The sequence below is a fragment of the Hirundo rustica genome, chromosome 6, assembly GCF_015227805.2.
Source record: "Hirundo rustica isolate bHirRus1 chromosome 6, bHirRus1.pri.v3, whole genome shotgun sequence".
Classification (NCBI taxonomy): Eukaryota; Metazoa; Chordata; class Aves; order Passeriformes; family Hirundinidae; genus Hirundo; species Hirundo rustica.
Genome location: NC_053455.1, coordinates 58,392,940 through 58,419,195, shown reverse-complemented (window position 1 = coordinate 58,419,195; position 26,256 = coordinate 58,392,940). Strand labels below are relative to the sequence as shown.

Genomic DNA, 26,256 nt, shown 5'->3' with positions numbered 1-26,256 from the left:
CCGCCAGCAGCGCCCGCGCCCCGCGCTCCATCGCCGCTACCGCACTGCCGCGAGCGCGCGCGCCCCACGCTCCCGCCGCCCGCCGCCTCTCACCCCGCCCGACGGTTCCGACGGTTCCGGCGGCGCGGCCGAAGGGAGAGGCGGCGGAGGAAGGCTCGGGGGAGGTATGGCGGAGCGGCGGCGTCGCCCTGGAGACCGCGGGAAGCGGCGGGACAAGAGAGAAGGGAGTGCGCGGCGGCGGCGGGCTCGGGGCGTTACGGTACCCGGCGTGCCCCGCGCGGCCGGAAGTGAGTGCGCACAGCGGGGACGGCGCGGCCTCCTCGCTCCGCTCCCGTCCGGCCCCGTCCCGGCCCCGGCCCCGGCCCCGGCTCCGTCCGGGCCCCGCCGCCGCCATGAAGGACGTGCCGGGCTTCCTGCAGCAGAGCCAGAGCGCGGGGCCGGGCCAGGCCGCCGTGTGGCACCGCCTCGAGGAGCTCTACAACAAGAAGTGAGCGGGGACGGGGTGCGGGGGGATCGCGTCGCCCGGGCCGCCCGGCTGAGGAGCACTCGCGGGGCCCGGCTGGGCCCGCGTCCCTCTCGCCGCCTGGTTTGTCGCCCGGGCGGGGACTCCGGCGGTGTTTGCCCCTGTCAGGGGGTCCCGGCCCCCGGTTCGCCCCCGATCCGCGCCCTCGTCAGTCCCTGTCCGGGCCGTGTCACGGCTCGGCGACGATGGGCTCACGGGGGTGTTCTGTGTCCCTAGGCTGTGGCACCAGCTCACTCTGCAGGTGCTAGACTTCGTGCAGGACCCCTGCTTCGCTCAGGGAGATGGGCTCATCAAGGTGAGCGGACTCTTCCCAGTTTCCCTAGGCTTTTGTACTAGGAAAACCTTCCGCCTGTGGCTTCTCTCTTTCTTGTTTCTCTCGGAGAATTGCTAACCAGGGAGGGTTCAGCGCCCGGGGTGTTTGCGCTGGTGACCCTGTGAAAATTCTGCTAAGGTCAAATATCTCAGGTTCAGAGGCTTCAAAGGGATTCTTTACTTCACTCACCTAAAATTTTTATTTTGGGGAGTTTTTTGGGGGGATTTTTTTTTTTTTTTTTCTTCATACCGTATTTTAGCAACGGGTTTGCAAGTGCAGGATGAGTGCTCACTGGAAGAAGCCTGTGAGGATAGAATAAGATAAAACGAGCAGTCTGGGCAGTGCTGGAATTTCTGTACGGAGTGCCTGATTTTCTGGAAGAACCATTGGATCCTGGAATGGTCTGGGTTGGAAGAGACCTGGAGGATCATCCTGGAACGGACACCTTCCACTAGCCCAGTTGGCTCAGAGCCCTGTCCAGCGCTTTCCAGAGATGCTCAAATGAGCTGAAACAGAGAGGAGACGTGGTGAGAAGCTCTGACCCGGGCTGTCCTTTGCCCTGACTGTCCCTGTCCTTGTCCCCGCAGCTCTACGAGAACTTCATCAGCGAGTTTGAGCACAGGTGAGTTACGGGGGGTCGCCTGGGGGCTCGGGGGTCGCCTGGGGGGCTCGGGCGACCCGTGCTGACTCTGAGCTGCTCCCTGCAGGGTGAACCCCCTGTCCCTGGTGGAGATTATCCTGCACGTGGTCCGCCAGATGACAGGTGCGTGTCCTCCCCTCTTCCCTGTCCTGCCGTTGCCTCTGGAATCTCTGGCTGGGGATGGGTCAGTCTCGCACGGGAAGTTGTGCTGCTGCTGCTGCTGTGTCAGGAAGGGGAAGTGCTGGCTTAAAAAGCTTAAGTTACTGTTGATCCCTGGAGCAGGGAGTCCACAGCGTCCTTGGAGAGGTGGTTGGTGAGGAAAAGGCTGGCTTAGCTGGCAGCACAGGCTGCAGGTTGAGGGTACGCCATGGAAAACCCATATTCCAGCCTTCAGGAATCCTGTGAAAGGTGTCCTATTTTTCTCTCTTCTCCAGATCCCAACGTGGCCCTGACTTTTCTGGAGAAGACCCGGGAGAAGGTACGTTGGAAGCCGCCCTTGGCGTGTTTTGCCTCCGAGCAGGCAGCGAGTCCCCGGCACATGTGTCACCTGCGCTGGAGATCAGCGCCTTTCCACAGGGATTGGAATGCAGGAATACGGTCACGAGTGACACTTACCCAGCCGCTGGAGCACACCTGGCCGCAGGTGACACTCTGAACGGGTCCCTGTGTCCCTGCAGGTGAAGAGCAGCGACGAGGCCGTGATCCTGTGCAAAACAGCCATCGGGGCCCTCAAGCTCAACATCGGGGACCTGCAGGTCACCAAGGTGAGGGGTGGCCGAGGGCTCTTGGAATCCTGGAGTGGTTTGGGTTGGAAGGGATCCTGAAGATCACCCGGTCATGGCCAGGGACGGCTCCCACTAAACCAGGTTGCTCCAGCCTTGCCGTGGACACTTCCAGGGATGGGGCAGCCACAGCTTCTCTGAGCAGCCTGTGCCAGGTCCTCAGCACAGGGAAGGGTGTGGGAGTGGTGGTGGCTTTGCCCGGGATGTCACCGGGGGCTCCCTCGGGAAGGCTGCCGTGCTGGGAGCTGTAAGAGCCAGCTCTTGTCCTTCCCAGGAGACCATCGAGGAGGTGGAGGAGATGCTGAACACGCTCCCCGGGGTGACATCGGTGCACAGCCGCTTCTACGACCTCTCCAGCAAGTACTACCAGACCGTGGGCAACCACGCCGCCTACTACAAGGATGCGCTGCGCTTCCTGGGCTGCATCGAGGTCAAGGACCTGCCAGGTAACTCCTCTCCAGGGGAAATCCCGCCTCCCACGCTCGGCTTCACCCCCCCAAGCCAAATAAGCGCCCTGGCTGAGGTTTTCCCTGTGCTGTTTTGGCTGTGCCGTGGTGGATCCGAGGTCTGGCTGGACTGAGCCCCTGCTCCTGAGTTGCACTGGGAGAAAAGGGGGGAATGGCCCTGCCAGAAGGACAAGTTTGTTCCAATTCCCAAAAATCTTCGCTCTAGGTTCGAAAAGCAGCCCTTTTGTCCTGTGGTTACTGCAGGCTCCTGAATTTCAGGAGGTGTGGGGGAAGATGAGGGCTGGGAATAGTTTACTTTAGGTGAAGGAGGGCTCGATGGAGCTTAAAGTGGTGCTTTATCCAAATGATTTTTGGCTTGGTTTGTTTTTTTTTTCATCCCAGCTATTTTCGGTTAGGGTATTTTGTATCCCTAGTGGTTTTGGTTTGGGTCTTTTTTCATCCAAATTATTTTTGTTTTGGTTTTGTTTTTTTTTTCCCAGTATCAGAGCAGCAGGAGAGAGCCTTCACCCTTGGGCTGGCCGGGCTGCTGGGAGAAGGCGTCTACAACTTTGGGGAGCTGGTGAGTGCTGCCACATCCCTTCACCCTGGAGCCCCAGGAGCTGGTTTTCCCCCGCTGAGCCCCTCCTGCTGTCCCCTGCAGCTGATGCACCCCGTGCTGGAGTCCCTGCGCAGCACGGACCGGCAGTGGCTCATTGACACCCTCTTCGCCTTCAACAGCGGCAACGTGGAGACCTTCCAGGCCCTCAAGTCGGCCTGGGGGCAGCAGGTGAGGGCTCTGGGACTGCTGAAGGCCCGGGCTGGGGGTTTATTTGGAGTATGTGGACTTTTTCTTAGTCATCTTTGCCTCATTCCTGGCTCTGGAGCACCGGTACAATTCTGATTGGAGCCTAGGAGTGGTTATTCCGTCTTGGTGCACATTATTAGTCTCCTTTTGGCTTCCCTCTGGAGTGCTTCCAGTGGAAAACCCTGGGTTTCCCTCCTGTTCTGGGAAGTGTGAGGGAAAACAGGGATGTTGGATGTTACCTGCACTGGCTGCACCAGAAGTCACTGGCATAGCAGTGGATTTGTGAGTTCACTGGCGCCTGAGTTGTTTCCTGGAACCATTCCTGGCTGGTGGCTGCGCTGTGGTGACCTCCTTCCTCCTAAACGAGCCCTCCCAGGGATTTATTCCAATGTGTAAAGCTGTTCTGCCCCAGGATGGGGAGAAGGTGTAATCCTGACCTGATTCGGTGCCTCTTCCCCCCTCACAGCCTGACCTGGCTGCAAACGAAGCGCTCCTGCTGCAGAAGATCCAGCTGCTGTGTCTCATGGAGGTGAGCTGGGATGTGCTCAGTGTGTCTGGTCACTCACCTGCAGGAACTCCTGGGTACGGGAAGTTCAGTGTGCATTTTGCCTGAAGATGGAGCCGCAGGCGGGTGCCGTGAGGGAAAACCTTGTGCTGGGCTGCTTGTCCCTAGGTCCCGGGGAGGCTCTTTGCATGGGACAAGGGGGAATGGCTTCTCTGACAGAAGGTTAGGTGGGATATTGGGAGGAAATTCTTCCCTGTGAGGGTGGTGAGGCCCTGGCACAGTTTGCCCAGAGAAGCTGTGGCTGTCCCATCTCTGGAAGTGTCCAAGGCCAGGTTGGACCAGAACTGGAGCAGCCTAGGATGGTGGAAGTGTCAATTCTGTGGTATGGAGGAGGGGGAGAGCAATCCTTCAGGGATGGTGCCTGGAGTGTCACATAAGACTTTTAGAAGACAGTTAAACATCTCTGTTTCCCAAGGGCTGAGGGTCCTTTCCCTGAGGGATAAGCTGAAACAGTCCCTTGCTGTCGCTGGAAGGCTCTGCTGTCACCGCGCCACACTGGTGTAAAACATTCTTGTTTGAGTTATTTTGAGATGAGATGAGTTAAACCTGAGAAATGCAGTTGCCAGTGCAGTGTGGGACTGGGCAGGGCAGCCTGGGGGAGGCTCTGGGAGCTGTGAGAATTCCTAAAACCCCGTGGGGGTTGTTTTTTCTTTTTGTTTCTTCCGTGGATCCAGATGACCTTCACTCGCCCGGCCAACCACCGCCAGCTCACCTTCGAGGAGATTGCCAAGAGTGCCAAAGTCACCGTCAACGAGGTGAGTTTGGGGTTAGACACCCTGGGTGATGTCCAGGTTCTGGAGCGCTGAGAGTGCCCGGATGGACCTGAACCACACAGAATCCCAGAATCGTTTAGGCTGGAAAGGAAGATCAAGATCATCGAGTCCAACCCGTGCCCAGAGTCACATCCAGTCATTCCTTGGACACCTCCCGGGATGGGGACTTCGGTGCCTCCCTGGGCAGCCCCTTCCAGTGCCTGACAGCCCTTCCCATGAAGAAATTCTTCCTGATGTTCAACCTGAACCTCCCCCGGTGCAGCTTGAGGCTGTTTCCTCTTGTCCTGTCACTTGGTCCCTGGGAGCAGAGACCAGCTCCCACCTGCTGCTTGGGGACAGTTGGGCTCTTCTGGCTTTTTCCAGTTGCCTTGTTCTTCCTTGGATTTCAGAGAAAAGAAAATAAATCTAGTTCTAGGGGGAAAAAAAAAAAAAAAACAAAAAACAACAACAACAACAAAAAAAACCCCACCAAACCAACCCTCTAAAATCCAGTTTTAGGGAAAAGTTTTCGGGAGAACTCCTCTTTGTTGGAGTGCTCAGTCTCGAGGCACTTCTGTTAGCTGAAAGGGGACAGCTGTGAGAGCTGCTGCCCTGCCTTCTGAGGGGATCTCATGTGAAGATGCCGGGTTTTATTCGTCTCAGGGGGGAACTGGGGTGATCTGGGTCATTTCCCAGGATGATCTGTGTTCCCAGGTGGAGCTGCTGGTGATGAAGGCGCTCTCAGTGGGGCTGGTGAAGGGCAGCATCGACGAGGTGGACAAGAGGGTGCACATGACATGGGTGCAGCCACGGGTGCTGGACCTGCAGCAGGTAAGGGCCACCAGCTCCAGGGCCACCAGCTCCAGCTGGGCCCGGCTGAGGTGACCTGGGAGTGACACCGGAGCCGGGATGAGCCATGGCTTGGGAATGAGCCTCTTTGGGGGCTTGGCTTTGCCCCCGGGGTGTTTCACCCCGAAACTTTCCAGGAGCTGGGACAGGACAGGGCTGGTGGCACTGTGAAAACCGCACAAACACCACAGAACACAGAAGCCATGGCTGTGTTTTCCCAGAAGGATCCAGGCCTCAAATTCATGAAACAACCTCTGGTAGTTTCAAGGGTGTAGGAGGCACATTCCTCTTGGGAAGAGAGAAGTGCAGGATGAAAATGGAGCTGTTGAGCTTCTCAAGTTCATCCTTGTGACACTTAAGGAGACTGTGCAGGGTAGGGCGTCTTTACCTTCAAACCCAAAAATGCCTGCCTGGAATTCCAGCTGCAGACAATTCCTTTGGTGCATTTCAGTTTAACCCTGCTGATTTGCTGGTAGAAGCTGTTAATCCCAGAATCCCAGGATGGTTTCAGTTGGGAGGGACCTTAAAGCCCATCCAGTGCCACACCCCTGCCACAGGCAGGGACGCCTTCCACTATCCCTGTTGCTCCAAGCCCCATCCAACCTGGCCTGGGACGCTTCCAGGGGTGGGGCACCTCCCTTTGTCAGTGTGTGGGGCTTTGAGGAGCGGTTTGAGCCCTCAGGTGTGAGGAGGAGCCTGTGGGCATTCCCAGGAGCTGAGGCACCCTGTCCCTGTGGCCTTGCCTTGCAGATCAAGGGGATGAAGGATCGCCTGGAGTTCTGGTGCACGGACGTGCGGAGCATGGAGATGCTGGTGGAGCACCAAGCCCACGACATCCTGACATAGAGGAGAGAGTGATTCCTGCTGCTCCTGAGGCCGGCAGCACTCAGACCACTGACTGCACTGAATCCGTGGAGGGGTGGGAGGGCAGAGCGGGAGCAGCCTGGGATGTGGAGAGCAGGAGGACGAGGACGTGGCCTTTTGCTGTGTGACCCTTTGGTGCTGGAGCCAAGCTTTCCCTCTGCTGGCGCGATCCCTGATCCCACAGCTCCGTCCTGGGGGATGGATCACTCCTGATCCCTCCTGCCTCCAGCTGCTGCAGGAAGGTGGGATCCTAGTGCAGGATCCAAGGGGTCTTGGCCTTAGGGGACACGGCCTGTCCCACTGCCCTCTCCCCCTGTCCCCGCAGCAGCTTGAGGCAGCATTCCCCAAATCTTCCCCAAATCCCGTTCCTCCCCTGGCCCCGCTTCCCTCCACCCCTCCTCATCTGCAGCAGAGGGAGTGTTTGCTCCATCCAGGGTTTTTCCCGGGATTCCTGGTTAGTGGGTGTGTCCATACCCTTGAGGGGGTGGTTGTCTTTCACCAATGCTTTGTGCTCAGGTGAGGTGCAGTGGCATAGCCGGAATAAACGTCTGCCTTCCCTTTTTGGGAATTCTGTCTCATCTCCATCCCTGGCAGCTGAGCTGCTCACGATTCCTTTAAAAACGTGTTTCCATGTGTTGCCACTGCTGGGATTCTGGGCCTTTCCTCACCACTTTGGTTCTCTGGTATCGTTAACAAATGGCACTGCTGGAATTTTTTTGCTTTTCCTGCCTTGACTGAGGGTGTAAATCCAGCAAGAGAAGGAAGGGAGCTTGTGGCTGATGCCAGGCTGGTGCAGAGATGCCTCACACAAGGGAGACAAACTTTGGAGAACAGGACAGAACAGAACTGCTGGAATCTGGGGGTTGTTCAGTGCCCAGCGCCTGCCTCTTCCCTGCCCAGCCACTGGGTTTGACTTTCCCAATTCCTGCTGCATCCTGTCTTCTAAGGCTTATTCCTGGTGCCACTTTTACTGACTTCAGGGGAATGTGTGGAAGAAGTAAGTGTTCTGATCAGGAGAATATTCCCTTAATTTCATAGCTGAGAACAGGAGAAGGCTTGAAGGAGCACAGTCTCCTTCCCGGGAGATCCAGCCCTCATTCCCATGGCTGTCACTACACTTTGGGGAATAAAGGAAACTCCACTGGACTCATTGAGCTGTGGGGCTGCTGCTGCTTGAGATCAGCATGCAAAACCCGGAATGTCCCTGTGGGAAGCAGGAACAGCTTCTCCCAGGAGCATTCCAACGGCTCCCGTGCTGTGGGAGCACTCTCCTGGCTGTGAAGCTCTGAGCTGCTCCTGGCAGTGAGGGTCAGAGCTGCGGAACTGTGACACCTCCAGAGGCTTTTCCAAGATCCCTGGAAGTATCCCTCGCTACCCAGACCTTCCTTCCACGTGCTAGCTGCTTCCCTGGCACAGGTAATTTTTGGGATGTGGTGGATGGAGAGGCCCTTCCTGCAGGGAGGGGAGTGGGCAGGTGTGCAGCCCCCAGCCTGTGGCGCCCTTTTAGTGTCCCTTCCAGCCTCTGAGTGTTTTCCTGCCAGGAATTTACCTCGGATTGTCTTCCTTGTTTGTGCCGGGAGAGGTGACTGGGTGCAGCTGGTAGGGGCTCCAGATGGAATGTGGCTTCCCACTGGAACCCGCTTGCCAGCCCTTGAGGGACTGCTGACATCCGGACCGTTCCCTACATGGATGGAGCAGACCCAACGAGCCGTTGTTGAAGGCAAAGGTGGATTTTAATGAGCGGGCTCTGGGGGTTCCATGCAGGCGAGGCTCCGTCCCGAGGCCTCTTCCCTCGGGATTCTCTCAGCAGGGAGCGGGCTGCTCCCGCCGCTCCTCACTCCGGCCTGCTCTTGTAGTTGTGGATGTTGCCCAGGACCCAGGCTGTGGGCAGCAGGAAGGACGTGAACATCACGGCGAGGGCGACGGCTTGTTCCTGAGGGGCACAAGGAGCGGGGTTCAGTGGGACGGCCGTGCCGCGCCACGCGGGGCTCCCGGGATGCGTGCCGCGCTGGTGCCGTGCAACACTGCACACCCAGCTCGCTTCCCTGTGCCCTTCCCACTCCTTTGGAACTGCCCTGGGGCCGGGGAGGGAGGTTTGGGCAGCAGAGCTCTTCCCACCGGCAGTGGGTCGAGCTGGAGCTCTCCAGGTTTGTTGTTTCTCTGGGACGCTCGCGACCTTGAGGCTGTGGCCGGGCCCTGCGGTGTTCCTGACTTTCAGATGACTTTGGGATGGGAATTGCAGCCAGCAGCAGCCCCTCGTTCCCCAGTGCAACCAAGACAGCATTAACCCCCCCACACTGACACCTTTCTTTGATTTATTTTCCTGGAAAAAGCTTCTCCAAGGCTCCTGCAGCTCCTGTGTTGAAGACCTTGGAAAGGCAGCAGAGGGGAAACCCCCAAAAAAGGGGTGGAGGGGGAACCAGGCAGGATTTTGGTGGAAAGCTCCCTTCTCCCAGGTTGTTTAACCCAGGCTGGGGGTATCTGGTTTGGGGGACTGTCCCTTCAGGGGGAGTGTCAGAGGGACTTTAGGCTCTGCGGTGACAGCACTCTGTCCTTGCCCATGGGGACATCCCTTTGGGGTGACTGTCCCAGGAGAGGGGAACAGGGTCTGGGCCCATCCCTGAGGGACCACCGCTGTCACTGCTGCCCCTTGCCCTGGGCTGCATGGGACCCCAAATCCCAAAGGTTAAAAAAGGGGCTGAAAGGACAAAAGCAAATGGAAAGCAGGAGCCGGAGGTGGGGAGCAGGGCACGGACACTGTGGGGGTGAGGGCTGCAGCCTGAGGGCACATTCCTTCTTTTCCTCCCCCTCCCCTTTTGCTTCCACCCCCTCCCAAAATAATTTGGCCCTGACACAGAGGGTTTGGGCCCCTCCAACTGGGGCGTTCCCAAATTTTCAGCTCCCCCAGAGTACTCACACCGGGGGAGAGCGGGTTCTCGGGGGGGTGGGAGCGGAGCTGTGCCTGGGGGACCCGGCTGATCCGGAGTGCAGCTGCCAGGAGCTGGGAGCCCCTCTGGAAACCCCTCATGGCGCTCTCAGGGCGATCCTGCTGCTCCTCGCGCTGCAGCTGCCCAGCTTGTCACTGTCACCGCTGCCACCACCCCCCTGCCGCTCCCGGGCACAGCTCCAGGGGCACAGGGAGGAACAGCCTGACACAGCCAGGTTTTCCTAAACTGCTCTCTGCTTAATTTTTCTTCCCTTGATTGTTTTGGAGGGGCCTTTTCCCTTAGAGCAAAACTCTTCCCCTGGAGCAGAGCTCCTCTCTCCTCGGACCTCCTCGTCTGTCACTTTTAATGGCTTTTAATGGATTTTAGAACCTTTATAAGACTCAAAACACCGTTCAAGTGGGAAAGGACTTTCTGGAAAGGGCCATTTCCAAATTCCTCTGATAAAGGGAAGGAAGTGGGGCACGTGCCACTGGGATCAGCTGGGGAAGGAGCTGCTCCTCCCTGTGTGCCAGTGACTGCTGGAGGGGGAATCCAGCGCCCCAGAATCCCTACGGATGCCCAGCCCATGCTCTCCGGGGGATGGCTATTCCCACCCTTGCCACGGACTCAGCCTGTGCCGGAATCAGCAGCTGGTCGTGAGGAACAAACCAAAGGGGAAATGATTCCTGCTGGGGATCAGACCCTGGAATACCAAAGGAGTAGAGCTGGGAGTGAGTGTTATGCTCGGGCCCTGCCCTTTGTCAGGGTGTTCCCGCGGGATCCCTGGGGCATTGGCACCTGCAGGACTGACCCAGCCAGGCTCCACGGGGGTGTTTCCATGGTTTTGCAGCAGGGGACAGATGTGTTGTGCCCATCCCGTAAGCGCTGGATTGGGCAATAATATAATCCTGGTGAGCACCGCGGGCTGCTCGGAGAGGCCAGCGGTGCCTGGCTGCAGCTCCGTCCCTGGATCCCTGACCCACCAGGATGGGGCCAGCTGGAAGAGGCTTGCAAAACATGCCAAAGCCAAAGTCCAGATGGAATTTTTATCCTCCCTGGAAACAGGCGAGGGGAAGGGTCAGAGTGTGGCAGTGGACACGGGAGGTCACCGGGGTGCGCCGCTAACCCGCCAGCGGCTTTGCCATCATAAATCATCTGATTTGGTGTTCCTCTTTCAGTTCCCCCTTCCCAGGCAGCCGCAGTGCACTGAGCTCAGCTGGATAAACACCTGCGTGTCCAGGATCGTCTTTCCAATGAATTCTTCTTAAGCAGAAGGGGGAAAAAAAAAAGCGATTTCCTTCCTTCTTTCTTGGTTTGTCAACTTCCGTCCTTCCCTGGAGCAGCCTCTCTCCGCCCGCACAGGCTCAGGACAGAAGGCAAGACCCACCTCCTCCCTTCCGCGCCCTGGGTTGGGATTTTTCACTTTCCCGAAGGCAGGATTTTCCTCACGGTTCAGCCTCAGTGAGGAAACCGAGCTGAGCCTGAGCGTTCCTGCATCCGGCGGCTGTCAGGGAGGGATCTGGGGGCTGGGCACCCTCCTTGCCCCCGTGCCACCCTGGCTGGATTCCCAGAGTCTCTCGGAGCCTCATTTCGTCATTCCCGTGTTTTTCCCGTGCCCGGCATCGCCAGGAGCCAGCTGCGGCTGCCTTTTGTCAGGGCTGCTTACTCGTGTCTGTGTCTGTACATATCTTTAGTCCGTAACTGTAGAGACGTTTGTACGTGGCACATAAATACGGTTTTGTCTATAAATCAGTGGAATAGAAAGGTCCTGCCCCAGGAAGCTGAGCGGGAGTGAGGGGGAACAGAGGGATGTGGGTGAGCCGGGAGAGGGGGAAGTGTCTGGAACTTTTCAAAGTGTCACGGAACAGTGGCAGGAGGAAGGGGAGGCCGGATGGGGATGGGAAAGGTGGCTGTGTGTGTTGGGAGAGACTGGTGCGATCCCATCGCGGCGGCAGACGAGGAAGAGGGAGGAGGCTGAGAAGTGATGAGGCCCGTGAGCTGTCAGGATCTGGGACAACTGGCGATGGGGTGAAGGAGAGCAGGGGACGCACCCCGGGGCCGGGAGGAAGCTGGGATGGAGGAAAACCGCTGGAGGTGACGCTAAAAGGGGCAGAGACAAGCGGGGGGGTTACGGGGAGCAGGGCAGTGCTTGGTCCCCTCAGCCCCCGTCCCGTCCCCACGGCTCCGTAGGTGAGGCCGGCGGCGATGGCCGATGGTGAGGGCGACCCCGGCGTGTTCACGGCCACGGCCCTGCCCGGGGACCCGCGGCTGCTGCCCACGGTGACCAGCGCCTTCCTGGGCACCCGCGTGTTCCGGGACATCCTGCACGCCGCCGGCGTGTACAGCGGGGCGGCGGGGGACACGCACCGCGCCGATGTGCCCAGCCCCCTGGGGCTGCGCATGGCAGCGCCCGGAGCCCACAGCCCGGAGGAGAGCTTCGCCCTGGACACCTGGACAGGTGAGCGGGGAGCCGGCACCTTCCCACAGCTTCGATGCGCTCTGCTTTTGCTGCCCCTCCTGCTCGGCTGCGTCTCCCTTCTCCTCGTTCTCCGCTCGCCTCGGGGCACTGTTCCTCTGGAAGGAGCGGGAAATCCCCCTTTTGTGTGGGGATAAGCGATTTTCAGGCTGTAGCTCTATCCCTGCCGGGGCCAGGCTCGGCAGACTCTCTTCAGTCGCGGAGCCCGGTGAAATGTTTGATGGCATAGACCATCAAACCCTCAGCAGCTCGGCCAGGCTCACGGTGTTGTCCAGTCCGCAACTGGATCTGGACCCGGGATAAGCAATACCTTAGCCGGTGGGAAGCAGCGGAGAGGGCAGAGGTGGGAATCCGAGTGTTTCCAAAGGCTGGTGGCTCTGGCTGTGCTTACAGGGACCTTCAGCCATAGGATTCAGTCCCCTGGCTACACGGCCACGCACCAGCTCTACGCCCACCACTCCCTGGTGCACCTGATGGCCTTCAGCATCACCATCCGGCGCTTGGATGGCTCCACGCATCCCGTCACCGTCCAGCTCCGGAGCCTGTTCGTGCCGCAGAGCCGGGACCTGGACTTGACCCCAGGGCCAGACTTCCAGGGAGCGCAGTGAGTGCGGGGGATGGGGGTATATTAAAAAAACACCCTCAAATTAAGCACAGAAACATTTTTATTACTCGCCACTCCGGAATTATCCCTCATGCCGATGTGTGAGAGCAGCGAAGGTGACAGGGGCTAGATGTGATTCCAAAGAAGCGAGGTTGGGGAAAATGGGAGATTTGTAGGGGATGACCTTTAGAACTGGATTCCTGGGAACAGAAATTTGTGACGGCTTCCCACTGCCAGAGGGCAGGGTCAGACGGGATTTTGGGAAGAAAACACCTTCCTCAATCGCTTCCCGTCTCATCCAGCTACATCTACGGGCAGACGCTGGTTCCCGAGGTGGAGGGGGGCCCCCGTCCCGCTGTCCACATGCTGTGGACCCCGATCCCGCAGTCGCTGACGCTGGGCGGGCAGGAGCGGGAGCGGTGCTGGGAGTTCCTGACGGCCGTGGCCGGGAGCGAGGAGGAGGCGAAGCGCAGCTACAGCGCGGGGCTGGCCCTGGCGGCCGCGGGCTCCCTGCACCGCTCCCACGTCCGCGCCTGGGCCGCGCTGCGCCGGGGCTGCTCCGTGGAGCTGGACGGGCCCCCGGCCCTGCGCCAGGCGCTGCACGGCTGCCTCTACTACCTGCTGAGCGCCATCCCGCCCCGGGACAGCCCGGGACTCCTGTTCCACGGCATCAGCCCCGGCGGCTTGTCCAACGGCACCCGCGGCGAGGACTACTGGGGACACGTCTTCTGGGACCAGGTGAGGGGTCGTGCTCACCTGGGGGGGTTGGAAGGGACTCCATCCTTCCATCGGGATGAGGGTGCGCTCGAAGGGCGGAGCTGGCGGGAGCATTTGGACGCTTCCCCCCACCCCCGCAGCCAACCGCGCCTCGCCGCCTCGCAGGACACCTGGATCTTCCCGAACATTCTGCTGCTGTGTCCCGAGGCTGCCCGCGCCATCCTGCAGTACCGGATCCGCACGCTGGAGGGCGCCAGGCGCAACGCGCAGGAGCAGGGATACGAGGTGGGACAGGGACACCGGGATGGGGGGGGACAGTCCCTGTCCCCAGGGGGATCCCGGGATGGGGGGGGACAGCCCCTGTCCCCAGGGGGATCCCGGGATGGGGGGGGGACAGTCCCTGTCCCCAGGGGGATCCCGGGATGGCGGGAGACAGCCCCTGTCCCCAGGGGGATCCCGGGATGGGGGGGGACAGTCCCTGTCCCCAGGGGGATCCCGGGCTGTTTCAAGGTGATGCGCTCATGGGTGCCTTCTCCTGGCAGGGCGCGAAGTTCCCGTGGGAGAGCGCAGCCACCGGCCGGGAGGTGTGTCCTGAGGAGATCTACGGAGCCCAGGAAATCCATGTCACCGGAGATGTCCTGATGGCCTTCGAGCAGTATTACTGCACCACGCAGGTAAAAAGGGAGGGTGCTCTGCCTGATGGCCCGGTGGCAGGACACTGTCACTGTCCCTTCCTTGAGGAACTGCTCTCTCTGCTCCGCAGGCTCCCTCCTGCAGCCCTGCCTTCTCTGTCCTTGCTCCTGTGGGCGTCTCAGCATCCTGTTGGCTCGAACCAGGCCAGTCTTTCCTCGTGCTCCCTCCATCTCCTCCGAGCTCATCTCCATCCTCCTGCTGACTTTGGGTCTGGTGCAGTCTCCCTCATGGCCCTGTTTTCCCCCCCAGGACCAGAAGCTGTTCCGGGAGGACGGGGGCTGGGAGCTGGTGGAAGCCGTGGCTCAGTACTGGTGCAGCAGGATGGTGTGGAGTGAGGAGGAGCAGCTCTACCACATCAGAGGTGCCTCTGCCCTGGGAGCGGGGTGGAAAGCGGAGGTTCGGAGCCACCTGGTCTAGTGGAAGGTGTCCCTGCCCATGGCAGGCGTGTGGAACTGGATGAGCTTTGGGCCGACCCAAACCACGCTGGGATTCCGTGGCTTGAAGGTCCCCTTCAAGATGCCCTCAGGATGAGGTGTCCGCACGCAGCAGCTGGAGCTGTATCCCGGGTTTTTCCCGCTTCAGCGCCAGCACCGTGCGTGTTCTCCTCTGAGCATCCCACTGGGACTGTGTGGGGTCCTGCCAGCAGGGTCTGGATGGGCAGGAGGGTCCCCTTCCTCCAGCTGTGTCCCTGAGGAGGGGCCCGGAGCGGCGGCAGCCCCTGGGTGTGCGGAGGTGCCAAGGGTCCCCTCGTGTCCCCGCAGGTGTCATGCCCCCAGACGAGTACCACAGCCAGGTCGATAACTCTGCCTACACCAATGCCGTGGCGCGGCGCAGGTAACCTTTGGAATGCCTCCTGGGAGCGCCTGGAAGCATGGCCTGCCTCCCTGAAGCGCTCTGCAGGGGTGGGAGCAGTGGGGCTCCCGAGGGGATCCCTCCTCCCTCTCCTCACACCCCTCTCCTCGTCACCTCTCTGCAGTCAGAGGGAGAGCAGGGGCTCCCCTGGCTCCTCCAACCCGTTCAATGCCCACGTGAGGCTGAGAGGGATCTCCATCCCGTTCTCCCTTGGCATTCCGTGGGGTGTCTGTGCTGTTAGCCAGCTGGAGACATCCGCAGCCAGGGGAACGGGCTGCCGGCTCCCTGATGGGAGCTGTCACCCCTGGCTCAATCTCTGCCCCTGGTTCTTCCACAGCAGCTCTTTTCTGCAGCTCCTTCTGTCCCCTGTCTCCTCTCACCGTCACCCATCCCCTAAAACCTTGTTCCTCCTTCTTCCCAGCTTGAACTTTGCCACTGACATGGCTCGGGACCTGCTGCTCCCGGTGCCAGAGGAGTGGGAGGACCGTGCCAGGAAAATCAAAGTGCCCTTTGATGAGGAGAGGAAGTATCACCCTGAGTACGATGGCTACAGCCCAGGTGAGTGGGGAGGCAGCGGCCCGTGGAGGCAGCCGTGGATCACACTTTTAATCCTGGAAGGATCGGAGTTCCAACTGGTTTGGGCTTGGGAATGGCAAAAGAAGAGTCCCTGCTGTTGGCACGGTGCAATGAGCTGGGCTTGGGGTGGTTTTCCTGCCTCAATCCTTCCCGGATTGTTTCTCGCCAGTGGGATCAGAAACTTAGGGAATTTGGGAACGGCTCCGTGTCTGACCAGCCCTGTCCCCAGGTGAGCCGGTGAAACAGGCGGATGTGGTCCTGCTGGGGTTCCCACTGATGCATCCCATGAGTGCCGAGGTCCGGAGGAACGACCTGGAGATGTACGAGCCCGTCACTGACCCGGCCGGGCCAGCCATGACCTGGGTGAGGAGAGGGCAGAGCCCGGCTTGGGATTCACCCCGGGGAGCGTCTCCATCCAGAGGACAGAGCTGGGGTGTGCACTGGGAATGCTCCCTCTGGATCGGAGGTGGTGCTGCTCCACCGCGCCGTCGCCTTTCCCTCTCCGGCAGAGCATGTTTGCCGTGGGCTGGCTGGAGCTGAAGGAGGTGCAGAGAGCCCGGAGCCAGCTGGAAAAGTGCTTCGGCAACATCACGGAGCCCTTCAAGGTGGATGGCGGGGCTGCGGATCCCTCCTGCTCCCAGGCGGGGGACAAGGGGATTGAAACCCACGGAGCAGCCTGGAGCATCCCAAATCAGCTCCCGCGTCCTCTCTTTCTCCTGCTGGAGCAGGTCTGGGTGGAGAACTCGGACGGGTCGGGAGCTGTGAACTTCCTGACGGGAATGGGTGGATTCCTGCAGGTCATCCTCTTTGGCTTCACGGGGTTCAGGTGAGACCTGTCGTGTCACTTTTAACTCCCAAGCCACCACTGGTCCCTTAAAATGTCCCTGTTTGGCCGGAGCGATGTTGGGAACAGCTAAGAGGCTCCTTACAGGCCACATTTGGGAAGCAAAATGCCGTTCCCTAAGCCTCTTCCCTGCTTCAGCACCAAGATCATCCTGTCTCCTTTGGATGTGGTGAGGACACACCTCCTGCAGCCTCACTCCGGGAGCCTCCCTGGAGTGAAGTGCTGAGCAGGCATCGCCTCAGCCCTGAAATATCCTGGGAAAACACGGAGCCGTTGGTGTAATTTCAGAGCTGTGGTGGTTTCCACCCTGGAGCCGCCGTCTCTTCAGCCTGTTCCTGGTTTAACTGAGGCTGGATCAAGCCTTTTGATTCCCAGTGAAAACTTCCAGCCCTAACTACGTGTTTTCACTCCACGTGTGTGGCCAGAGCTGCTGGGGAAACCCACCCCATTCCTTGGCGGAGCTGGGTGTGAGCTGCTGTATTCCCAGCTGGAAAAGCCACCCGTTCCCCGGTGGAGTTGGGTGTGAGCTGCCGTATTCCCAGCTGGAAATCTCGGCTTTGGCCAGGCTGGGAGGTCTCCAGGCGCCCGCTGTGTGCCGTGTCGGGCCCCTCGTGGCACAGGCTCAAACCACTGCTCTGGGGCTCTGGCCAAATTCCAGAGGTGGCGATGACATTGCTCAGCCACCACGCTCCCGCCTTTCCCGCCCTAGGGCACGGATCCCTGCAGCACCGGGGCTCCCCAGACCCCCAAGGCTTCCTTGAGCCCTGGCCAGTCCCTGAGGCCCTCTCAGCGTTCTGGAGCTGGTGGTGGAGAGCTCTGGTGCGCCAGGATTTGGGTCTGGGACAAGCGGGGCCGTTGTTTTCCCTCAGCCGAAGCCGACGCCCACACAGGCAGCTGGACTTTGGCTCAGGGATGGAGGGAGAAGTCGGGATGTTTGTTCCATTGTTTCTGGGGAAGGAGCAGGAACAGTTGTGCTGAGCCCAGCCCTCCATCCCGCTGGAGTGGGAGCTGGGGTGGGTGTCTGAGGGTCACCTGCTCTGAGAGGAGCAGGGCATTCCCGGAGTTTTGCCAGCACGGCTGCTGCTGAGGCCAAGCTCTGAACCAGAGCAGAGAACTGAGCTGTGTTTATGGGTTTTTTTTAATATGAAATCTAACCCTATGGAAACCTCATGCCCCAGCTGTGGAACTGGAGTGGGACAAGAATATCTTGGGGTGGGCTGTGGAATCACGACCCCAGGTGCTCCATCAGTGTGTTTGGGATCTGCCCAGAGATCCTTGGATGCACTGAGGACCCTTTCGGGCTCCTCTGGTGTGCATGAGGGGGTGATGCCTGGAGGGATGGCTGCTCCCTGAGCCTGGCTTCTCTGTGGCTCCTGCTGCTCTCGCCCTGACCTGCTCCTGCCTTTCCAGGATCACAAGGTCCGGCCTCCTCTTTGATCCCGCCTTTCCCGACGATATCACCAAGCTGAAAGTCTCCAGCGTCTCCTACTTGGGCAACAAACTGGAGGTCACCATCACCAGGGAGGAGATCAGGATGGAAGTGACTGAGGCCTCCTGGGACCATCCCCTGGAAGCTGTGCTGGGGTCGGGACAGCGCTTTCCCCTGTGGGAAGGTATGGGCAGCAGTGCCTGGATCTGCTTCCCGAAATCATTTGGGAGGAAACCCTTCCCCTGTCTCACACCGAGCTTTTCTGTTGCAGGGCAGAGCGTCTCCTTCCCCACAGCACCCGGACGGATCCAGAGGTCACCCAGCAGGACCCCCTGAACCCTGGCTGCTCCAGGTGTTGCCCACTGGATCGGGAAATCCGGGGTGTTGGTGGAGGGGGTAGGCAGCAGTGGGTGGAAAGGGGCTGCCAGGCTGTGCCAGGAGGCCTTCGCCCCTCCTGTCCCTGTGTGCCACCTGTCCCTGTGTGCCACCTGTCCCTGTGTGCCACCTGTCCCTGTGTGCCGCCTGTCCCTGTGTGCCACCTGTCCTCGTGGCCCCGGGAGCAGTCAGTGGCTGGAGCTGTCACCACATCTGAGCCCCCTGCTCCCCTCCACACCTTGGCACGGGAGAGGAAACCAAGCCTGGAAGGTGACCATTTCAAAGGTCTGGAGTTGTTTATGCTCTCGACATGTTTGTGTTTTAAGGAAGCCTGTTCCTGACTCCAGGATCCTGTCTCCAGCTCCTCCAGCATGTCCTGCCCTGTTCCTCACCTTCCCCTTGGGTTGCTCCCTGTGCTCAAGGAGCTGTGGAGGTTCAGCCACTGCTATTTCACCAGATGGATGATGTTCTGGCACTAAATATTACTCCAAAATATGCAGCCAAAAGCCTTTTAACCCCGTCCCCGGGGCCCCGTGCGGAGCAGCCCCGGGAATGCCGAAGGCGTTCCCTGCCCCGAGGGGTCTCTCCTGGCCAAACCAACCCCAGGAATCTCGGCCCGGTTTATAAAAAGCCCCGTGCCCCGAAGCATCTGGGAATGCTTAGGGCTGGAGCAGGGACTCTCCCGCTGCCGTGTAATTACTTGGGTCCTGCTCCGGCCTCATCAGAGCCACCAGCCGCTAATTAGCGGCGGCTCTTGGCACGGCGAAGGGACCGTGCTGTCCCCAGCCCTGCGCACTGCGCCGGGACTGGGAATTTGGATGGGGCTGGGATACAGTCTGTGCCAGGGCTAGCTGGCAGTAAAGGGTGTTTATCCTCAAGAATGGGGTCCTTTATTCCCAAAACGAGCCATCTCCAGCCCGGGCAGAGGGAGCCGGGAGCAGTGGGGGTGCATCCCACCTGCCCCCACGTCCTGGCCGGGGTTGGCTGGGAATGTCTGTGTCGCTGCAATGAGTTTGCAGGTGTCAGCCTCCCTTTGGGGGGGCGAGAGCACACCCCATTTGCTGCATCCTGCCCCCGCCAGGCCCAGGAGCGTCTCTGCTTCCTCCCCTCCTCGGTGCCGGGGGTCCCGGTGGCCAGAGGTGGCCCTAAAGGCTTTGGGAATGACGGTGTGTCCTGGCTGCTGGGAGCCCGATCGGACCCAAAAATCCCTATTTTTTCCCCCTATTTTTTCCCCCTATTTTTTTCCCCTATTTTTTTCCCTATGGCACCCCCCCCTTCCACCCCTTTCCACACGCAGAAACTGGCGCTGTGTGAAGCGTTTAATGATTCAAAATAGCGACCACGGAAGCTGGGGCTTCACACGGGATAACGGGAGGTAAAAAAAAGCCCGCAGGATAAACAAAAACAGCTGTGCCCTGACAGTGGGGTTGGGGAGCGGGGCGGCAGAGAGGGGTGGTGGCCTTTTTTGGGGGGGCCACCAGCGATGCAGAGGAGGCTCCGCCAGCCCTTGGTCCTGGGTCACTGGTCCTCGTCGTCGCTCCCGCTGAACTGGTAGGTGAAGAAGCCGACGGAGTCCTGGGCCAGCTTGGAGAGGTGGATGACGCCGGTGACGATGAGGGCACCGAGCAGGAGTGGCAGCACCACGCTGCCCGCCGTGGCCAGGGCGTTGTAGCACCGCGCCTTGGAGCTGAAGTGCCGAGCAGCTTCCACGTCCCCGGACACTTTCCGGTCCCGAGCCTGCAACGGCCGAGGAGAGACCTTTCCCTCAGCCCCCTCCTGCTCCAGGGCTTTGTCCTCCTTGCAACCCACAATTTATCCATCCATCCATCCATCCATCCATCCATCCATCCATCCATCCATCCATCCATCCATCCATCCATCCATCCCAGGCTGCTCCTGCTCCCCTCCAGCCCCGCATCCTTTCCCACTTGCGTTTTCATTCCTGCTTCATCCAGAGCCTCGCTGGCTCCAGCCCCAGCCTGTCCCCATCTTTCTATTTCAATCTAGTCCAGATGGAGCTGGGATTTTCCCTCTTGCTTCCTCCGGAGCCTCTCTGGCTCCAGACCCTGCTTGTCCCTGTCCTTCCACAGCCGGAGCTGCTCCTGCCGGGGGGCGGGGTGGAGGCATCGCGGCCCCCGTGGCATTTTTTAGGATGAAGCAGCCGCTCCTCGGGCGGCGGGCAGGGGGCTGTGGTTATCCAAGGCTGTCCCACAGCCTCCGGAATCAGCGGCAGGAGACGCGGGGAGGATTCACCGGCGGCAGGTGTCACCCGCCCATGGCGAGTGTCGGGATGTGCCCGCCCCGGCCCGCTCGGGAGTTATCCCGAGCGCCCGGTGCCTCCTCGGACATCCCTCCCGTACCTTGACGGCGAAGGCGAGCGCCACGAAGCCCAGGCAGCAGAAGTTCATGTAGAGGGTGTTGAAGATGGCCCAGACGAGGTGGTCGCGGGGCTCGGGGGCGGCGGGGGGCGAGCCCCGCTTGGAGGGCCGCTCCTCCCGCGGGTACGAGGTGTCCATGGCCGCGGAGAGGGGCACCCGCGGCTCCGGCAGCATCGGGGGAGAGCGGCCGGCGCCGCCTTTATATCCCCGCTCGGCTAAATATAAACCTGGGAAATTACAGCCCTGAGGGATGCGGTCGTCCCGCACGCCGGGCTGGGAGAAAGGCTGGGATGGAGAGCCCACGGGCTTTTTATAGCCAGCCTTCCTCCCGGGACGAGGAGCACGGGTGGCTCCAGCGTGCCTCTGGAGCGCAGGAGGGTGGCTGCAAGGCTGGCACAGGTACCTCCGACCCCACCCTCCAGGTGTGCCGGGCAGGGCAGACCCCTCGGCAGCGCTTTTGGGCTCTCGGGTGGAAGAAGCGGGAAGTAAACACGGAAAGGTGTCAGAGCCACATCCACGGGGCGCCCCGGCAGCGGAGGGGAGACGGGGCTGCAGGGTGCGGGGCGTGGGCAGCCAAAACACAACGGAGGGGATTTAATTTCCTTTCTCTGCCGTGCCCTAGGCGTTGGGAAGAAACTTCCCCGGGATCTGGGCTGGAAGGGTTCTGCTCCAGAGACAGAGAGAGGAGCGGGAGGAAGAGGAGGAGGAGGAGCGGGACGCCACAGAGCCGCTCGAGGACTCTCTGCGGCGCGAACGAGGTGACGACGAGCGGCTTTGGAGGAAGGAAATTTATTGGCGGCAGCGGCGACCCACAGGTGCGTCACAGGTGCCAGGGAGCGGTGAGCAGAGCAAAGCGCGGGGGGAGCTGTCCCCCAAGCCCCAAGCCGGCCGCCGCGTCCCCTCCCGCGGGGGCACCCGCGGCGTGGGCAGCGAGGGGACCGCGGGTCCCTCCCTCGGCCCCCGCGCCCCGAGCGGGCACATTGCGGAGGCAAAGAGGAGGGAGCGGGAGGGGGAAGCACCCCGCGGGTGGGGCCCGGCGGTGGTCAGGCGGCTCTGAGCGAGGCGATGATGATGATGGCGATGATGATGAAGATCGCCCAGGCGAGGGCGACCACCACGGAGCAGACGATGTTCGCCACCCTGGCGCGGTCGCTGTGGCGCCGGGCACCCTCCGGGTCCCCCGCCGCCTTGCAGTCACGGGCCTGGGGGACAAACGGGTGTGTGGGGGGCACCGACCGGAGAGCCAGCCCCACCCGGGGGTGGCCGCAAGGTCGTGCCGGGACCCCAGGAAGGCGTCACCCGGGGCACGGCGTGAGGCCAGCGGGCACTGCCGCGACGGGGGCACACCGCATCGGGGAGACCAGATTGGGGCTCCAGGATGGGAGACTGGATCTGGGAATCCGGGGATGGGGGAAGGGTTTGGAGGCTGGGGGGGAGGCAGGGAGGGCTGGGGGATCCCGGGGTGAGGGAAAGGTCCCAGTAGGGCTGGGTCGGGTTGGATGGGAGGTCCGGAGCTGGGGAGGGAGTCGGGACAGGTCGGGGATCCCGTGCCGGGCTCAGTCCGGGTGGGGGTCCCGGGGCCGATCAGGACGAGATCCGGGGTGTCTGGCGGGGGTCCCCGGTTCCCCCCCCGCCTCACCTTGATGGAGTAGACGAGCGCGGGGAAGCCGAGGCAGCCCAGGCCGCCCAGCGCGCACCACAGCAGCACATTGAACACCGACCAGAGCACGTAGTCCCGGGGCTGCGGGTCGGAGCGGGGGCCGGGGCCGGCCGCATCCCATTTGGAGGACTGCAGTGGGATGGACACGTCCGCCTGCCTGGGCTCCATGACCGGGATTGAACGCCTGGAACTGGGAGGGAGTGCGCTCAGGGCGGGAGACCGACCCCGCACCGCCCCGCAGAGGGAGGGGGGGCACGGTCCCCCGCGACCCCCATCCCACACAGTCTGGGGATGCAGGGCAGCGCTGGGGACCCGTGGGGGCTCAAGGGGACTTGGGAGGCTCCAAAGGGACTTGAGGAGGCTTGGGGATTGTTGGAAAGGGAACAAAATTTAATTTCTTTTATGTAAGTTTAGTCAGGGGGTTGTTTGGCTTTGCCCAGGGGGAGGGGAATTCAAGGTTCTCCCGGAAAGACTCTTTTAGCAGGGAGACGCCCGATGATCTGAACATCCACAGATTGGGAGCAGCCAGAAGATACGGAGGAGATCAGCGAGCATTAGCGAATGTTAACCAACACCACCTCTCCCTGGCTTGGCTGGGCTGGGAAATTGAACCGAAAATGAGCAAATTAGCATCGAAGGCGAAGGGATCGAGAGCCCATAGCAGACCAAATACTAAGAATCGTGCAGTTTAGACCGGTGGGTGAGAATTTCTTTGGGTTCTTGTCTATGTAGGTGTGGGAAACATCAGGTATGGAACTACGTGTGGATGGAATGTTTTCCTTGACACGTCCTGGCCAGAACAATGTAATGCCTCGTTCCCTGTCACTGACAAACATCGTGCTGGAGGGTTTTTATTCTCTTCCCGAGTTTCGGTGGCAGATGGGCTGGTGAGAGCTGTCCACGGCAGCCCGGAGCGGGCACAGGAGCCAGGTGACTGCTTTGGGCTGGGAAAGGGTCAGTTTTTAACACCTTGGCTTGTGCGGGGCTGCCCTTTGGATTTGCATTGGAAACCGTCAGTAAAAGCAGGGAGAAGGATGAAGAGGGGATCTTGGAGTGACGGCCTTTGTTGTCCTGAGTTCCCATTGGGCGTGCTGGGGTTTGGGCAGGCCAAGCCTGGGGTCGGGCAGGAGGCAGATCCTGTTTGCAGCGTGTTTTCCAGGAAAAAAGCAGAGCAAAAGATGATTCACCGCAGGCTCAGTGCCAGGCACCCTGCAACAAATATCCGCTGTGTTAGCGAGTGGGGTTTCTGACATCCTAGGAGCGTGGAGTCTTGGCAGGAGCCCGATGTTCGTGGGGAGAGGGAAGAACACGGTTTTGTTCCCATCCTTGCGGGGCCCCGAGGACTGGGGCCTGCTGAGGGCGAGGAGAGCGAAGGGGAAGGGGGAAGCCAGGCCAGCTGCATAGCTGAGGCTCTGCCAGATGGGCTGCAGCCAGCATTTTCCACGACCCTGCTCCGGACGCCCCTGGAGCTGGGCAGGGAGTGGCACGTGCGGCAGCCAGGAGGCGCGAGGATCGCCGCGCTGCCGGCCCTGCCAGCCCTGCCAGCCGAGTGACAGGGATGGCTGAGGCTTGGTGCGGCTTCCTCCGGCCATAGTTCCCTCCCCTGTGGGATGAGGAGAGAATCTGGAGCGTAAACGAGGAAATCGGTGGGCTGGGATGAGTTTAATGGCGAAAGCAATGGCTGCGCGTAGCAGTGAAGCTGAGACGTGGAACTCATTCCCTGCTTCCTGCTGCAGGCAGATGGGCGGCCGGCCCTGGGAAAAACCCCGGGTCCAGGCAAGTGGGATGGGGGATCTGAGTCACAGCAGGATCCCAAATCGCCTGGCTGCAGGGAAGAGACGTGGAATCGGGCCCCGGCGGGGCGGTTCGGGACGGAGCAGCAGCACACACCAGCCCCTTCTCTCTGGGAGCCTCTCCAGCCCTGCTGACCCTATTCAATCCCGTCCCAGCTCATCCTGCTCAAGCCCTTTGCGCGTCCCGCCCCATCAAAGCCGCCTTGCCCTCAGCTCTGCTTCCTGCCAGCCCTTCCTGAGAGCGGGTGAGGACGGGAGCGGTCCCGGTGACACCCCAGCAAGGATCAGGTTCCACCCACATCCTTGGCATGACCTTCACGAGGGCTTCACACCCCGGATGGCTGCAGTATCCGGGTTCCTGGAGCCCGCTGTGTTCCCTCAGCGGTGTCTCCGTGACGAGGGACAATTTCCCCCTCTCCCAGGCACATCAGCTCACGGGCTGACCTTGTTTCTCATCCCGCCGAGCGGCCGTGGAGGAAACCACAAACCACTTCCCTGTGATATGAAACCGAGATGAGGCAAAAGTGAAAGAAACTTTTATTTCAGGAACTGGGATTCCTCTGAACCTGGTGCTTCTCCTCAAAATTATTTTGAGGCAGCTGGGGCTGCAGACCCAGAGCAAAGCAGCAATCAGGATATGGCAGGGTTGGGGATGCTCGGCTCCTCTCCGGGGAGCTGTGTCCATGCCCAGACACCTCCAGCCGTCAGCAAGGGCTCCACAAAAGCTCCGAGTGCGGAGGGAAGAGGGACAGGACACCAGGAGGCTCCGGGCGAGGCACGTGGATTGTCAGCTGGCGCTTTTCGGCGACACCAGGGCACTCCCAGGCTCCGGGGAGCGAGGAGCGCTGCGGGCAGGGAGTTCGGGGAGCGAAGCACAGCCCGCGGGGCAGGAAGAGGACAAGGCGGGGCCGGAGAAAGGGTTCTACCCGTACGGGGTTGGCTGGTACCCTGCTCTGCTGAGGACCACGGCGACCGCGATGATGACGATGACGACGATGACGATGTTGATCACCAGGGCCGTGATGTTGAGGCACTTGGCCGTGGAGCCGTAGCTCAGGGCCCCGCTGTGGTCACCCAGCACTTTGCGGTCCCTGGCCTGGGGGCAGGCAGAGGCAGAGTCAGCGGCGCTGGAGCGGGGCACCCCGGGGTTTCAGGGCTGTGGGAGAGGTGCTGGAGGTGCCAGACTGGGCTGAACCCCCCCCAAAACACCGGGGATACCGTGGGGTGCCCGCTGCCCTCCCCGCCCCAAACCGCTGCAGCCCCCAGAGCTTCCAGCAGGGACTCCGTGGGGTCAGTGGTCCACGAAGAGGGGACTCTGTGGGGTCAGTGGGGCGCCTTTCTGCTCTGGGGTTTGTGGGCTCCATCGGACACCCCTGAACTGAGGCTCTGTGGGGTTCACGGGCCACCCTGGGGCCGGGGGCTCTGAGGGGTCCCCGGGGCCGCCCCCACCCCCCGCGTCCCCCCGGGCTGCCCACCTTGACGGAGAAGAAGAACGCCAGGAAGCCGAGGCAGCAGAAATTCCCGTACAGGGTGGTGAAGAGGGACCACACCAGGTGATCCCGGGGCGGCGGCGACGGCGGCTCCTCCACCGTCACCGTGGTGCTCCGGGTCATCACCGTGGGGCCCTGGGTCATCTCCATCTTGCTGCCGGGCATCTCCTCCATGCTCACCTCCGCTGGCAGCATCTCGTAGGGCGGCAGCGACTGCTGCATCCTTCTAGCTCGGGGACACCGGAGGCGGCACCTGGGGAGCCCGTGCTGCTTATGGAGGTGGAGGCGCCGGGGGGCGGGCTCAGCAGCCGCGGCGGTTTCGATTCCCCGAATTTGGGACTGAGCGGGAAGAGGCCGCCCCTCCGGACGCCCCTGTAAGGGCAGCGGATACTCCTCCTCCGCGGCGGGGAGAACCCCGGACCCGCTTTTCTTGTTCTCTGTTTATCTAACCTCTCTCAACCCTTTCCTGGCTTATTCTTTCTTTGTTTCCATCGATACCTGTTCTTTACCCCCTACTTGCGTCACTGTTTTCTTTTCCTTTACTGTCTTCACCCTTTTGTTCCCCTGTCCCTCTCCTGTCACTTTTTTTTTTTTTTTTTTAACCTGTTGTGTTGTCCCTTTCCCTTTCTTCCCTTTCCCCTTCTTCCCTTTCCCCTGTTTTGTCCCTTCTTCCTTCTTTGCCCACTTCTTTCCTTACCCTGTTCTTTCCTTCCCCTTTCTGTTTTTCCTCACTTCTTCCCCTTTCTTTGCCCCTTTTCTCCCTTGGGCCCTTTTTTATCCCCCTTTTCTTTCCCCTTCTTTCCCACCCCTCCCTCTTTCTCTGTCCTTAATCCCTGTGAAATCCCCAAATCCTGCTGGATCCCCGAGCCCACCTCCGTCTCCCGCAAATACAGGGCTGAGGCC

General features: G+C 60.8%; 5 protein-coding genes and 1 long non-coding RNA gene across 7 annotated transcripts; 2 read left to right on the top strand and 4 right to left on the bottom strand.

The window, feature by feature from the left end:
* Positions 1-315: 315 nt before the first annotated feature.
* On the top strand, positions 316-7,107 carry PSMD13 (proteasome 26S subunit, non-ATPase 13). Its single transcript, XM_040068221.2, has 13 exons — positions 316-487; positions 740-818; positions 1,424-1,458; positions 1,544-1,599; positions 1,911-1,954; positions 2,154-2,240; positions 2,533-2,704; positions 3,205-3,284; positions 3,366-3,491; positions 3,976-4,038; positions 4,749-4,829; positions 5,541-5,657; positions 6,426-7,107. The coding sequence occupies exons 1-13, from the start codon at positions 393-395 to the stop codon at positions 6,519-6,521; spliced, it is 1,131 nt and encodes a 376-aa protein (XP_039924155.1). The 5' UTR covers positions 316-392; the 3' UTR covers positions 6,522-7,107.
* Positions 7,108-8,250: 1,143 nt separating this feature from the next.
* LOC120754524 (uncharacterized) lies at positions 8,251-9,638 on the bottom strand. Its single transcript, XR_005701463.2, has 2 exons — positions 9,457-9,638; positions 8,251-8,472 (listed from the first exon to the last, which is right to left on the bottom strand). It is a non-coding gene; the product is annotated as an uncharacterized LOC120754524 (long non-coding RNA).
* Positions 9,639-11,671: 2,033 nt separating this feature from the next.
* PGGHG (protein-glucosylgalactosylhydroxylysine glucosidase) lies at positions 11,672-19,427 on the top strand. Of its 2 annotated transcripts, XM_040067451.1 has the most exons (14): positions 11,672-11,924; positions 12,336-12,546; positions 12,849-13,284; positions 13,429-13,548; positions 13,806-13,937; positions 14,206-14,317; positions 14,718-14,790; positions 15,230-15,366; positions 15,614-15,747; positions 15,894-15,989; positions 16,113-16,210; positions 17,639-17,841; positions 17,929-18,009; positions 18,359-19,427. In XM_040067451.1, exons 1-13 carry the CDS (start codon positions 11,672-11,674, stop codon positions 17,991-17,993), a joined length of 2,070 nt encoding a protein of 689 aa, XP_039923385.1. In that variant the 3' UTR covers positions 17,994-18,009; positions 18,359-19,427. The 2 variants fall into 2 exon arrangements, with proteins under 2 accessions (XP_039923385.1, XP_039923383.1); XM_040067449.1 differs by having other exon boundaries at positions 17,929-19,427.
* Positions 19,428-19,550: 123 nt separating this feature from the next.
* On the bottom strand, positions 19,551-20,644 carry LOC120754159 (interferon-induced transmembrane protein 5-like). Its single transcript, XM_040067454.2, has 2 exons — positions 20,393-20,644; positions 19,551-19,769 (listed from the first exon to the last, which is right to left on the bottom strand). The coding sequence occupies exons 1-2, from the start codon at positions 20,582-20,584 to the stop codon at positions 19,551-19,553; spliced, it is 411 nt and encodes a 136-aa protein (XP_039923388.1). The 5' UTR covers positions 20,585-20,644.
* A 665-nt stretch (positions 20,645-21,309) lies between these two features.
* On the bottom strand, positions 21,310-22,257 carry LOC120754160 (interferon-induced transmembrane protein 5-like). The gene is made up of 2 exons (XM_040067455.2): positions 22,050-22,257; positions 21,310-21,612 (listed from the first exon to the last, which is right to left on the bottom strand). Exons 1-2 carry the CDS (start codon positions 22,236-22,238, stop codon positions 21,454-21,456), a joined length of 348 nt encoding a protein of 115 aa, XP_039923389.1. The 5' UTR covers positions 22,239-22,257; the 3' UTR covers positions 21,310-21,453.
* A 2,125-nt stretch (positions 22,258-24,382) lies between these two features.
* LOC120754158 (interferon-induced transmembrane protein 1-like) lies at positions 24,383-25,575 on the bottom strand. Its single transcript, XM_040067452.2, has 2 exons — positions 25,339-25,575; positions 24,383-24,959 (listed from the first exon to the last, which is right to left on the bottom strand). The coding sequence occupies exons 1-2, from the start codon at positions 25,573-25,575 to the stop codon at positions 24,786-24,788; spliced, it is 411 nt and encodes a 136-aa protein (XP_039923386.1). The 3' UTR covers positions 24,383-24,785.
* Between the last annotated feature and the right edge of the window lie 681 nt (positions 25,576-26,256).

Excerpts from the sequence above, each read along its gene's own strand:
- PSMD13 (XM_040068221.2), top strand. The coding sequence starts at position 393 with ATGAAGGACGTGCCGGGCTTCCTGCAGCAGAGCCAGAGCGCGGGGCCG. Across the intron at positions 1,955-2,153 it reads TGGAGAAGACCCGGGAGAAG|GTGAAGAGCAGCGACGAGGC; the intron begins GTACGTTGGAAG and ends GTGTCCCTGCAG. Across the intron at positions 2,705-3,204 it reads CGAGGTCAAGGACCTGCCAG|TATCAGAGCAGCAGGAGAGA; the intron begins GTAACTCCTCTC and ends TTTTTTTCCCAG.
- PGGHG (XM_040067451.1), top strand. The coding sequence starts at position 11,672 with ATGGCCGATGGTGAGGGCGACCCCGGCGTGTTCACGGCCACGGCCCTG. Across the intron at positions 15,748-15,893 it reads CCGGGCCAGCCATGACCTGG|AGCATGTTTGCCGTGGGCTG; the intron begins GTGAGGAGAGGG and ends CCTCTCCGGCAG. Across the intron at positions 15,990-16,112 it reads ACATCACGGAGCCCTTCAAG|GTCTGGGTGGAGAACTCGGA; the intron begins GTGGATGGCGGG and ends CTGCTGGAGCAG.
- LOC120754159 (XM_040067454.2), bottom strand. The coding sequence starts at position 20,584 with ATGCTGCCGGAGCCGCGGGTGCCCCTCTCCGCGGCCATGGACACCTCG. Across the intron at positions 19,770-20,392 it reads CGCTCGCCTTCGCCGTCAAG|GCTCGGGACCGGAAAGTGTC; the intron begins GTACGGGAGGGA and ends CGGCCGTTGCAG.
- LOC120754160 (XM_040067455.2), bottom strand. The coding sequence starts at position 22,238 with ATGGAGCCCAGGCAGGCGGACGTGTCCATCCCACTGCAGTCCTCCAAA. Across the intron at positions 21,613-22,049 it reads CGCTCGTCTACTCCATCAAG|GCCCGTGACTGCAAGGCGGC; the intron begins GTGAGGCGGGGG and ends TTTGTCCCCCAG.
- LOC120754158 (XM_040067452.2), bottom strand. The coding sequence starts at position 25,575 with ATGCAGCAGTCGCTGCCGCCCTACGAGATGCTGCCAGCGGAGGTGAGC. Across the intron at positions 24,960-25,338 it reads CGTTCTTCTTCTCCGTCAAG|GCCAGGGACCGCAAAGTGCT; the intron begins GTGGGCAGCCCG and ends GCCTGCCCCCAG.